Source organism: Hylaeus anthracinus, unplaced genomic scaffold (genome assembly GCF_026225885.1).
Source record: "Hylaeus anthracinus isolate JK02 unplaced genomic scaffold, UHH_iyHylAnth1.0_haploid 11989, whole genome shotgun sequence".
In the NCBI taxonomy this organism is placed as follows: domain Eukaryota; kingdom Metazoa; phylum Arthropoda; class Insecta; order Hymenoptera; family Colletidae; genus Hylaeus; species Hylaeus anthracinus.
The window spans coordinates 5120852-5134062 of NW_026534337.1; the positions used below are offsets into that span (position 1 = coordinate 5120852).

At 32.0% G+C, this 13211-nt stretch overlaps 1 protein-coding gene across 1 annotated transcript; it reads left to right on the forward strand.

Moving 5' to 3' along the window:
- The first annotated feature begins 6964 nt into the window (after window positions 1–6964).
- LOC128888056 (Golgi phosphoprotein 3 homolog sauron) lies at window positions 6965–11799 on the forward strand. The gene is made up of 4 exons (XM_054144675.1): window positions 6965–7680; window positions 8555–8801; window positions 8893–9068; window positions 9495–11799. The coding sequence occupies exons 1-4, from the start codon at window positions 7435–7437 to the stop codon at window positions 9741–9743; spliced, it is 918 nt and encodes a 305-aa protein (XP_054000650.1). The 5' UTR covers window positions 6965–7434; the 3' UTR covers window positions 9744–11799.
- The last annotated feature ends 1412 nt before the right edge of the window (window positions 11800–13211 follow it).

A 13211-nucleotide genomic window follows, 5' to 3' on the forward strand; every position in this document is an offset into this window, starting at 1 on the left:
GTATATATTATATGTTATAGTAGTATATAAGTATATATACAAATACATATACAACAAATTAATACTATATATAATAATAATTATATAACTATGTAAGATATATACATATTAATATATTCATACATTCGTATCTCTATAATTTGTTCAAAATCCAAGCCCTATTCATTTTGCCAAGGAACAACCAAATACAAATAATCAAAAGATAACTTTTATAATGAAATATAAAACAAATTCATGCAGTAGATAGTTATGAAAAATTATTAGTTCACTCGACCTAAAACCATGTTCAAAATCCATCTATGAAAGGATCACGTTCGCACTATTCTTTTTTGAATTCTGTCTAGTTAAACTTCTTGCCAACAACTGTGCAAACTTCTTGCTACAGCTCATGATTATGCATTTTGGCACACGGAGTTCACGACGAGTTACATTCGTCGTCCCAACGAAAAGAGTTAACGTTTGCATTTAGAGATCCCGTGTGAATGTAAACGTTGTAAACTAATGTAAACTATAGAATTTAAAGGAACACGTGTTGTACAGGTCATCGCTGTTTCACATATTCGAAACAAACGAATAGAAGATGTGGCTTCTATGGTGAATCCGTTGTTGTCGGATTTGTATGCTATCGTACCAACAACGATTTTCTCACCCGTGGTTCATGCAAATGGAGGCACCGACATCGAGCAGTTGACATTGAGCGCCGGGAAATGGTCATTAAGCTCAATATCGGTGTATGCGGCCACGCTTGGTGATCGACCGCAATGTCATTAACCTCGATAAAACACTGATTAACTCTCACCTCGCTCGAATACAAAATGTTTTCTAACTCCTCGTGGTCGAGGGGACACTCGTGGCTGAATGCTATTGGGAACAAAATCAGCCGGACGTATTTGAAGACGGAAATTATAATGAACTCGGAGTGGTTCTTCGTTCCAGATTTCTCACAATGAAACATGTAAGAAGAAGAACTCGAAGAGAACGTCTTCGTTATTAGACGAGATGCTGATGTGTTAATAGAAAATGAATGATACGAATTTTCTCTTGTAAGCAACAAGAGTCTTTTGGAAGAAAGAAAATTACAAGATAATTGATGACTTCCTCAATATGGTGGGTATGTTTTGATGCATGTTTGTATATATGTAGATATGTCTTTGATCAAGATAAAGGAATTAAGAAAGATAAAATTTGTATGCTTAATTAACTTTAATGAGCAATACCGTTCTGTTTATGATCCTTTACAATAGGAGCAAGACTAACTAGGCTGCAACTGTAATATTACTATTATTATTTATATTTCAATCGTTATAATTTCTGATTTATTTCTTTGGATCGAAATAACAAGCCAGACGTATTAAAGAAGTTATATATTATTTTGAAAGTGGATATTACTTATCACTAGACTGCGGATCTTTATGCAAAATAAAATCTTTGCGAACGTCCCCACAAAAATTGAACCTAAATAGGAATTTATTTTATTCACCAAATATTATAGCATGAACTTTACTTTCGATCTTTTTTATATTCTTTCATATTGTTTGCATTTTGTAGTTTCTTGCACATTCAAATTTTCTATAAATGCATAAAGATCTGCAGTCTACTTATCACAATTGATGGAATATATTATATTTACATTTCAACCTCGAATTTGAAAGATAAATTACATTTCAGAAAAATCATTGAATCTATCTAATGATGAAAGTAATGAATGTAAAAATGATCGATCGTCTTCGACGCCTTCGTACATCAAAGTTTAATGTTATGTTTAATTTGAATTAAAATTTGTACATAAAGCTACTCAAAACTAAATAAGGAATACTAGAATAATAAAACTCTGTATTGGTTTGGGAGTGAATGAATGGATATTCTGGGTGTGTCTATCAACAAAACTAGATAAATACGTTTACTTTGTACTTGAAAATATTAAGCAAAAAAAGAGAACACTCTGTTGATTAGAAAATACTACAGTAATTGTATTAGTAGGTGATTATTGAATACACAACATAAAACAAAAATTGAGATATACCATTAAATAATTGAAGAAGCTACCATAACTATCATCCAAAATGTCCCGCATTCAAAATCTTGAAGATACTATTTTGCATTTCTCTATCTGATATATGTACTCATTTCATTCTATTTCAGATTCGTGTGCACTACTTCTTAATTTCTTCTGTTAGAATTTACTTTAATTTCCTGAAACTCAAAATGATCTATATGAGATAAGTGCTCCATTATGCTGACATTCTGTTACCCGAATGGTTGCGTCTGCCTATTAACTCGAATAACGGATCCGTTGTACACACTTTCAATAACGATACTTCGTACGATAATTCCGCTGTAATCGGTACGCGAACGTTTCTAGGTATACGGCTCGAGACGTTCGTTTTGCAAAACGTCACGCTTTCAAAGTGTCACGCATCAACGGGTTACGCAGGCATATGTATACCGTGTCCGCGAATACACGTATCACTTTATTGGTACTTTCGAGGACACGTGCGCAGTTTAACTGTAAAGTTAATGTTTCGCCCCGGAACGACGAGGCGAGCCGTGTCCGAACTGTAATTTTCGTTTCTCTCCATTGTTCATGAGCAATAAAAATCGATCGTTACTATGGTTAGATGCAGTAAGTTTACATGACCAAAGGGCTGCCAAATGTCTTTTCGCTCCAAAACTTCAGCTGCTTTTACCCCACCCGCCCCATATTTGTAAGCTTGTTCTTTTCGTTGATACTCTTGTTGGAGATGGGAGAAATTCTTATGTAGATGAAAGTTTCGAATAACAAATAAAAGATAAACAATTCTTCATTCGTGATACGTTAAAGAATGAAATTGTATTTTATATAAAACGAATGATACCTAACTGTGTAGGTGTCTGTTTAACTGTAGAGTGATTCGTGAAGAGTCTAACTCCTGGGAACATTTGAGACCCTTTCGAACTTGAATTTTATGAGGATTGAATTGAACGAGCTTGTAGTATCGCAAAATAAATAATATTGTGTGTACAAAGTATAGATATGTTTCTGCTTCTAATAAATAGAACTACAGAAAGAATTCATCAGATTCATGATCGAAAGTATTTTTCCGAAAGAAGCCTCAGAGATGATTAAATTAATTATTAATTTATAGTAATATTTATGGCAACAGTTTACTATATCAAATACTAGTTTGTTAAAAAATGTCTACACATTCACAAAGCTTACGTCTTCAAATTTTTCATATATTTGCATTAAGTTCACATCTTCTCCCTCTATTTTGTAAACCCATGCGTGGCTTCTTTCGAACATTTCTATCAGGATAAACATTTTTATTTATAGTAATTACCACTATTAAGGAGGTCCTAGTGAAATTATTAATCATAGTCGAGGCACAGTCCGATGTAGAATCTAATGATATAAACATAACAATTGTTAATCGAGTGATCTAAAAGAACGGTCAGATAAAACTAGAGTCTTGAAGTTAATTTCTGACGTTGCAATATATTCAAATAAAACAATAAGTGCTTCGGCTTTTATAAGAATATTAAATAAAAATGTTTATCCTGATAGAAATGTTCGAAAGTAGCCACGAATAGGTTTACAGAATAATGGGAGAAGATGTGAATTTAATGCAAAATATATGAAAGATTTTAAGACGTAAGCTTTGTGAATGTGTACAAATTTAATATCGTGTAAAATATCAAATAACGCGATTAATATTGAATATCTTCGATTTACGGAAAAATTAAAAATACTACTTACAATTCGATAAATTGTATATCACTATTTATCAACCGTTGGTACCGAAAATGAGGTATTTATCAAGGATAAAATTTTAAATAAAAAATGAATTTTATCTAAACATATTAATAAATAATCGCGAAGTACTTAAAAATGGGAATTCTAAATATTTTTTACGCTGACAATGATATGAACCATAATTCTTTTTAACAAGAAGTTGGCCTTTGTCTGTTATATCATTCTTCAAATATCTAGCTAATCACCTGATAATACAACATGTTTGGAATGTATTCGATAAAAGAAAGTTTCAAGGAAGCTTTTAAAGACGAATTCAACTCAGAATTTTGCAAAATTGTACCATATTATTATAATTATCATAATTGCTGCATTATGTATGAATGTTACTATCTACTAAGTCGATGTCTTCGTGTATAAATTGCTCAATTATTATTTTAAAAACAACTCCAAACTAAGGATTGAAACGTCGATATCTATTCTGCAATCTAGACTGACACCTGTTCGCCTTACGTTAACAAACACAACCAATCCCTGTAAAATCAACACACAGCCGTATCACCTATTTAAACAAAATAATTGTTTCTTTCATCGTTGCAACCGCATGTAGCCGTCTCTTTCTTTCTCTCGTCGTTTATCGAAACTAGCCAGTGATAGTGCTCGCGAATGTCCGTATGATGAACGCAAACGGTTCCCCCTTCGAGCATTTCGCGTACCGCGAAACTGATATCTCGCGTTAAAGTTGCCTCGTGTTATCATCGCGGGGGAGCGTTATCGGCGACATCGGTTGACCATGGTTTTCACCATGTACACCGCGGCGAAAAAGAAACCCGCGCCCGATAAAACGGTGATGTACTACCACGGACCAAGCTCTGTCTGGTCGTTGCTAGAAAACCGCCGAGAACGCGATTGTAGAATGATGTTAGATTATAATTTATAATTAAGTCTCGGCGAAGTGTGTGCAGGGTTTTCATTCAGTGTTTTGCATCGCGTGAATTCTTCCTCTTTCGGAGTAATTAACCGCGGGGAAACGCAAATGTTATGATCTGATAAAGCCGGTTTAGCGCGGTTCTTACATTGATTACAGTGTGAGAAGATGCTCATCTTATCCAGGTTACATCATTCCATTATTTGGCAAATGCCTGGAAGAGATTTGGTTTTCCATCCTAATCTTTTTCCATACGTACGAGCCAGTTGTAGTGGAGGCTCATTGTATTATGCCAAGCTATTCGATGAAACAGAGCAGGTTTTGAACATTACGACGTCGCGTAATTGCATTCGTGTCCATTGTAAAACACACGGTAGCGTTCAAAATAGAGCGCTATTGTATATTCGTAACCGCAACGTATTTTATTTCGAGTAGAATGTAGATCGTTAACTGTACACGTTGATCGTATCGTCATTTCCTATTATTCTTTGATCTATTTCCTTGTCGTGTTAAAAAATTATCTGAAAATTATCTCAGACGCGTTGTAAACTGTTAGATAACTCGATACATATGTACGAGAATATAAAAGTAAATATTTTAAGTCACCAGTTTAGACTATGTTACTCGCATTCATTGCTTTCTTAAGCAGATTGAAATTGTTACCTAATAATGATAGTAATTGTATTTTTTATGCAACTTTAAGTACCGCAATATTAGGCTAAATTTGTATGTTTTACTTTGGAACGATGCCATTTTATTAAAAATGTATATTTTTCAAAATGGTTATGTGTTTCACTAGCTTCTGGACTAAGGAAACTAATTAATTTTGTTTCACAGTTCTAACTTGAGCCTGGTTTGAGTTATCGTGTCCATCGTAAAACTATTTATTTTTGGGACGCTCCACTAAATCGTTTGCTAGCCTGCCATTTTTTTAAATAAAAAAGATAAGGAATGATTTTCTAGTTGAATACTTATACAATACATTAATGTATTTCAATGTAAACAAAATTTTGTTATTGCCTCAATAAAAATTCTTAGAAAAGCCTGAAAATTTGGGTAAGCACCAACTTTACGCAAACAACGCCACACTTCAATTTGAACAAAATAATTGACATCGACTGCGAGAAGATATCGATCTGGTATAGAACGACCTTTATTGGTCATTTAATTCTATTGATTTAACCAATGATTGTAATGTAATTCATGTCAGGTTACTCACCGATGGACTCCTGAATTTGCATCCTTCACTCATGTTTCATCAAAACTTCAACTTCTTCTCAGTCTCACATGCAGATATACAGTGGGTGTCGAATGTCATCGTATACCGATCAATTTCCCAAAAAACTTTTGTGTGAAATTGTAGTTTCTAAAATTCTTTTTTGTAATCAATGATATTTTACATATTCTCGGAAGTCTCTGAGATAGATATAGTCCAAACAACATTTACTAGTTAATATAATTTGTGAAATTAACAAAAAGATGCGAAAAGTGGATAAAAGTAGAGAAGCAATAAGTATTTATACGATTCTTATGACAAACCATTTACAGCAGAGTTTGTAACGTAAACACACTAGTTTATTGCTCCGTGCGAATTAGAAAACATCAAATTTCCACTAAAGTACTTTTAAACAGTTGTGCGAATACTTATTGCTTCAACATTTCTATCGATTAATCGTTTTTTTCTTGTTAATTTCGCAACTTACATAAATAGCTATTTTTTTTTTGTAATCTATTCTAGAGATTTCCGAGAATATGTAAAATGTCATTGTTTATAAAACATAAGTTAATAAATTACAATTTTACACAATTTTTTTGGAAATTGATCGGTGTACGAATACTTTCTACACCCACTGTAGCTAAGAAAAGTACGTTTAGTATGTACATATATCATGTAAAGTATGTTCAGCTGTCCGTTAAGATTTTTACGTTTTAACTAGAAGTAAAAGAGATAAGCGCGAACAATATTTGAATAATTTTTCTTCATGAAACATTCGCACGAGTTATCCGCACTTCTGGCGCGACGATCGCGAAGAAAACTTTATCGACGGAGCGACTATGATCATTCTGAGCATAAAGTAATTTTACAAACACGAAACTCTTGATAGTCGTGTGCACGTATTTTTAGATTAGAACCGGCGCTAAGCAAATTAAACCGATGACTCCCGATGGCCTAATTAAATCATTCTAATTTAACCACGATTACTATTGCAAAGGTATCGTAGCTATCTTCAAGGTGATAATCTTTAGAAGACGCATGCGCAAAATCTGGAAAACGTCGGAGTTTCGCCTCTGTATGAGTAATCTGTGGTTCTAAGTCGAGTGACCCGTCTAAACAATCGCAACTTCGCAACATACGGTGCGCGATCCGCGTTCAGGCTCGACGATTGTCGAGAGGGCTTCGATTAAAACTGCGGTGAATTTCTTGTCGAAAACATTAGCGCCGAGGTAAATGCGTCGCCGAAACAACGAACTACGTGAACGCTAGTGTTACGCACAACGTATCAGGACCATTTCTTATTCGTATGTAACACGAGGTCAGAAAAAGTGGGCACTACTGCTGGAACAAAATAGAGCCGTCCGTAAGGGACTAGCCATCTTGGAAAGATATGTCGCATCGGTCAAAACGTCAACAATATAGTGTGTATTGTTCGATACATGCCGCCAGCTTGCTGTAACTGCGGTTTACTGCACGTCTAATCAACGGGAGTGAAGGCGACACGGTGGCGTATCTGACACGCGGACGTAATCGCAGAAGAAGCCACAGCTTCGTCGAACGATGAATCGCACTGACGGGTTGGTACAACGACGACGTGTGGTTAACAGCAGTAGCAGTAGCAGTTTGGGTCAGGATAGCTCGAACGATGTTGGCCACAACGATAAATTGTCGGGTCATGGCATGGACACAGACTCTTCCATACAAAAAGATCAAAACTCGAATCCCACGATCGACGACGATTCTGACAAAGAAACGCGATTAACGCTCATGGAGGAAGTTCTGTTGCTCGGCCTTAAGGACAAGGAGGTTTGTTGACATCGTTGCCTCCTGTTTTATGTCGGATTCCTTCGATGTCACACCTTGTGGGATGTGCAAAAGACTTGCACTGGGTCGAGTCACGAATAATGTCCGTTTACTTTCACCAACTTTGTTTACTTCTAAAAATGATGGAAACTAATTTTAATGTAATATATAATCGTTATTGTTATCAAAGATTTGTTGTTATCTATTTGGTGGCTTATCGATGCCTCTGAGATAAACGTGGGAATCTTGACTTGAAAAAGTCATGTATGGTCTTCCGAATCTACTGGTCACTTAAAAAGTGCCATCTATTCCATTCATTTTGTAATGCACGAAAAAGATGATAGTTAATGATGCAAGTTTTAATGATTTATGGAGGATATGGTAATAGATCAGATCAGATCTAAAATTTTAGTGTAGGTTCATCTTGATGTGTATTGTGTGGCATTGTCGTATACCAAATTGACATTTTCCTAATTAATAAATTCTTCCTTGTCGATTCTACCACATAAACAACATTGTTTCTGTTTTGTATAAGCTTGGCTTTAACTTATTTTTCATTTCCATTCGCAATTGTGTTCAAATAAGATTCTGTTCCTCGATGGAATAATAGACTAATTGCAATGGTCATTTTAATTTCCTTGTTTTGTTCATTCATTGATAAGGAAACCTTGTACTTTACTTTGCAATTGATTGTGAAACATGATATTGACGTTTACATGCAATTAATATGCTGCTAATTTAAAAAAGAAAATCAAACCCAACATATTCTCTCAGTCATATTAGGAATCTGAGTAGTATTTGCTATATGCCATTTAAAACAGACATTATTTACGACTCAACTTATTATTAGGGTTATCATGTGCAAATTTTGTTGCAGGGTTATACTTCGTTTTGGAATGACTGCATAAGTTCTGGATTACGTGGTTGTATCTTAGCAGAACTGGGATTTCGTGGTCGAGTAGAATTAGAAAAGGCTGGTATGCGTAAAAAAGGTCTATTGGTGAGGAAACTTCTGCTTAAAAATGATGCACCTACAGGAGATGTTTTGTTAGATGAAGCCCTTAAACATTTAAAAGAAACTGATCCACCTGAAACTGTCCCTAGCTGGATTGAATATCTCAGTGGTTAGTTTATGCTTCAATAATTTGGAAACATATCGGTATAGTTATTTGGTAACTTGAAGTGGATGTTCAATGGTGCTTTAATTTTGTTTAGGAGAAACATGGAACCCACTCAAATTAAGATACCAATTGAAAAATGTTAGAGAAAGATTAGCAAAGAATCTTGTCGAAAAGGGAGTTTTAACGACAGAAAAACAGAATTTCTTACTCTTTGATATGACAACTCATCCACTTACTGATAACCTTGCCAAAAGCCGTCTTGTAAAAAAGGTATACTATTTATGTACCATTTCATTAAGCTTTAAATGTATGCACTGTTTCAGTCAGGAACTTAAAACCGAAATTAGTACTTTGAACCGAATATATACTTGTAGATTTTAAAAGATTAATTGAGTAAAAAAAATACATAACCTTGAAGGGAATTTGTCTATATTAATTTTTATTTAAATGTTTATTTGGATAACACCTGCTTCAAATTAACTTTGTAGAAATGTAGAAATATTTTTAAAGTTAATATTACACTTAATTCTTCTGTGTACAAGTTACCAATCAATTAAGCATATAAACAACAATAGTAGAACCAGTATGATATCATCAGTATTTTTATACCTGTGTTTCCATAATGCTTTTAATAGTTTTACTACGAATTAATATTAAAAATTAAAATTAAGAAATCGAACCTTTTATAATTCACAGATTCAGGAAGCTGTATTAACTCGTTGGGTCAATGATGCTGGTCGCATGGATAGGCGAACATTAGCTTTAGTTATCTTAGCTCATGCAGCTGATGTTTTAGAAAATGCATTTGCACCACTTTCTGACGACGATTATGAGGTGGCAATGCGGCGAGTACGAACATTATTAGATCTTGACTTCGAAGCAGAAGCTGCTAAACCTAATGCCAATCCAGTCCTTTGGGCCGTGTTTGCAGCATTCACTAAGTAACAGTCCCTCTATAAACCACAAGTGTATAAAGAAAATACTGGGTACTAGCGTGAATACTTGGGACTATCAATTTTTGCATGAATTTTAGTTGCAATCTGAAATGGAATAGCTACAATCATTGTTAACGATCATACAATTCAGACCAAATACCTTGAACCCGACTGTGTAAAGCAGACTTAGAATATTAGTAATTTCCATTATTGTTATTTAATACATTTGATAGCTGAATTATAAATGTTCATATTTAAATATTACAAAAATAACAAAATTTAAAGTGTGAATGAGTACTTTGAGTGTGGGGTAGTGCCATGTCAGTTAAGGAATGAAAGATTGCAGCACTGTGCTGAGTTTTGTCCTGTATCTTCTCAGTATCTATTGTGTCGGCACATGGACTGCAAATATGTTTATAGACACGGTATTTATGTGGCAGACATTTAATGTCAGGTTAAGTGCCACATTCCTGCAAGTGTCCGAATGTGTAAACGATGAAAGTAATTCTTTGCACAGTTGTGACAATGACGACAATTTTTACGATTTCTTTAGATGTCCCCTTTATACCAAACTGGATTATACTAGATTTACTTTGAAAACTACTTTTTACGAAGATGTTACATAGCTTCACTAGGTGGCAGTAAAGTACTCGGATATCGAAAATATAATTATTTCATGAACATCGTTTCTAACACATGTGTAAACCTGTCAATGTATCGTCATAATCTATGGCCAAATGTAACGCGGGAATATTTTCGTGCGGTAAACTAGTGTCGAAGTCGTTATGTTTTTAATTAATCGCGATGTGTAGATACGTTTTCGACGAATTCTGTTATTAACTTATCCCTTACATGTTACCCTAACATTGTATGATGTGATGTGTAAGTAGAAAAAATGCAAACTTGGGATTTGACTGTTATAAATAATGGAACATTTTGTGAGGACAACAGAGACAGACGCGATTAAAAGTGGATACAAAGTTTTCAAGATTAATTATTATTTCTCTTCTAACATAATGGAGAGTGTAAGTAGTTATCAGTAATATATATTTTTGTTGTTAAATTTTCAAGTATGTTTAGGGTGATCAAGAAATATTTAATCTTTCTTTCTTAGTCTTCGCAGTCGCGCGAGATAATTTGATTTTATTATTTTTGAATAGATTTTTGTTTACGTTAAACATTTTTTTAATAAAATTTGAACTGTAAAAAGCTAACACGCAATTGACAGTAGAAAATGTATTTTGAAATAATAAAATCACAAGTCGTGCGACTGCTCAAGTATCAGTTCTAGAGTTAGTCGTATTTATTTGACAGTGGCATTTTTCAATGATATAAAGTACTTTAATTATATTGATTTGAATATGGATTTTATATGATCCCTTTTTATTTCAATGTTAAATTTTCTAACCATATATTTAAAACATACAAGCGTTATTTTAATGCTTAAATTGAAAGGTAACAAAAAATTCTATTCATATGTATACCTTCTATTAATACAATTTAAACTGGAGATTTTATATTTTTAGAAATAGAGTTTTACTATTAGTTTAATAATCCTATTATCATAGTATTTCTTAATTTAAAATAACATTTAATCCTAAATATCTTTATGTGATTATATATTTCTTGGGACATCTTGTATCTATCACATAGAATTTTTGTATCTAATAACATGAAGATATTTTAGTTAATGTATTACTTGTACTGTGAAGGGAATCCATATGTAAGTTTGTATAATGTATAAAATTATTTCTTGTTTCTAAATTCTTGTGTATCAAAAAATGGTAAATTTATTTTTGTCTATATATATAAACTTAAAAATAATAAACAAGAGATAAAGAAATAGATATTCTGAAGTCCCCTACTATTGCTGCCTTAGTATTATGAGATTATAGGTATTATATTGTTATTTCATTATGTTCATATTACAATACTATAGTATTGTATATCTTATGTTATATCTAAAGTAATATAAAGATTTACCAGAAGTTTAAAAAGCATCAGCTATTGTTAAATTTCTTGTAATATAATAAATAATTAATAAACATGATAATTTTATACTTGCACATTATTGAAAAGTTTGCTTATACAAAGTAACTATACTGAGAGAAATTGTCCTAAGAATCAGCTTGCTGGACAAGCATATTTCATGAATATTAAATTAGCATTTTCACACTATTATTATGATGCTATCAATAACGAATAATGCTTCCAGAAGTGTGAATTTATTTCAATCACGAAAATTATATATTGGTATATATAAACATTGAGATGATTTTTAAAATCTTAAAAGCTCTACTGCCACTTGGTAGAATTCCTAGAAATTCTTTGTGAAAGTTTTGAGAAAGGTGCTAAATACAAGTATTTGGATTGTGTAACAGTAATTAAAAAAGTACTTCAAGTTCAATCAATATTCTCATTTTATGTTCAACTTGTAAATTTGTTGAAAATATATTATAATTTGAAATTTATGAAAAAATTATTAGCTATACAATTTTTAGATGATTATTTATAATAATTATTTTGGTAATTTTTTAATTCTTCGGAAAATTTATTTAATGTGAAAAATATGAGTACATGAACAGTAACAAAATATAAATATTTACCTCGATTGCCTGTTGAAAAAATCTATTTTATTCAGTTGCTATATATATGTAGTACATACATTGATGTCCAATAAATCAATTTTTTAAAATAAACTATATTTTTAATATTCTTACTTTACTTATTTAAATGAAACTAAGATTTTACAATGCAAATTAACCTTAACAATGAATTCATATTTCACATTTTCATGCTTTTATGTTTCTTTTTATTCATATGATAATGTTATCACTAATAAATTAATATTAATATAATTTTTAATTTATGAATACAAAGACAAGATATACAAATACAAAATGTTATTATCAATTGTTAATTATAATTATTAAGAATATATATGCAAGGAAGTAAAATTACTATTATTATTCATTATTTATATATTCTTGAAAATATTAACTACATTTTTTTTCAGTATTAAATATCAGATATTAAAAATGTAGTAGATCAAAGTATAAATTCAACATATGACAAAAAGAATATTATTTTCTATTAAATGATATGGGTTATAAAAGAAATACATAAACATTTATTATGTAGTTCATCTATTTGGGCAAACAATTTTAATTTGTTTATACAAAAATTTAAAAAGTATCATTTTGTTTTGTATAGAGAAAAACATTTTTTTAACAGTACTTTTTTGCATTAGATTAATTATATAATAGATATAGAAAGGTTAATATTATTATCATTATCGCAAATAAAGATGACAGTTTTTGAGCTAGGATATGTTTAATAGTTCATAAGTTATGGTTTTGGTAAAAGAAGTTTTCGTTTTTAAAAATGAATTTGTAGAAGTTACACTTGGATGTATTCCTGTACAGCATTATTTATAGTTCAATCACATGTTTCGGAAAAATAGTTTACAGTACGAAAA

What these genes read in the sequence shown, in the direction of transcription:
- LOC128888056 (XM_054144675.1), top strand. Translation starts at nt 7,435, where the DNA reads ATGAATCGCACTGACGGGTTGGTACAACGACGACGTGTGGTTAACAGC. An exon ending in TCGGCCTTAAGGACAAGGAG is followed by an intron (nt 7,681 to 8,554) that starts GTTTGTTGACAT and finishes ATTTTGTTGCAG; the next exon opens with GGTTATACTTCGTTTTGGAA. An exon ending in AAAGCCGTCTTGTAAAAAAG is followed by an intron (nt 9,069 to 9,494) that starts GTATACTATTTA and finishes TATAATTCACAG; the next exon opens with ATTCAGGAAGCTGTATTAAC.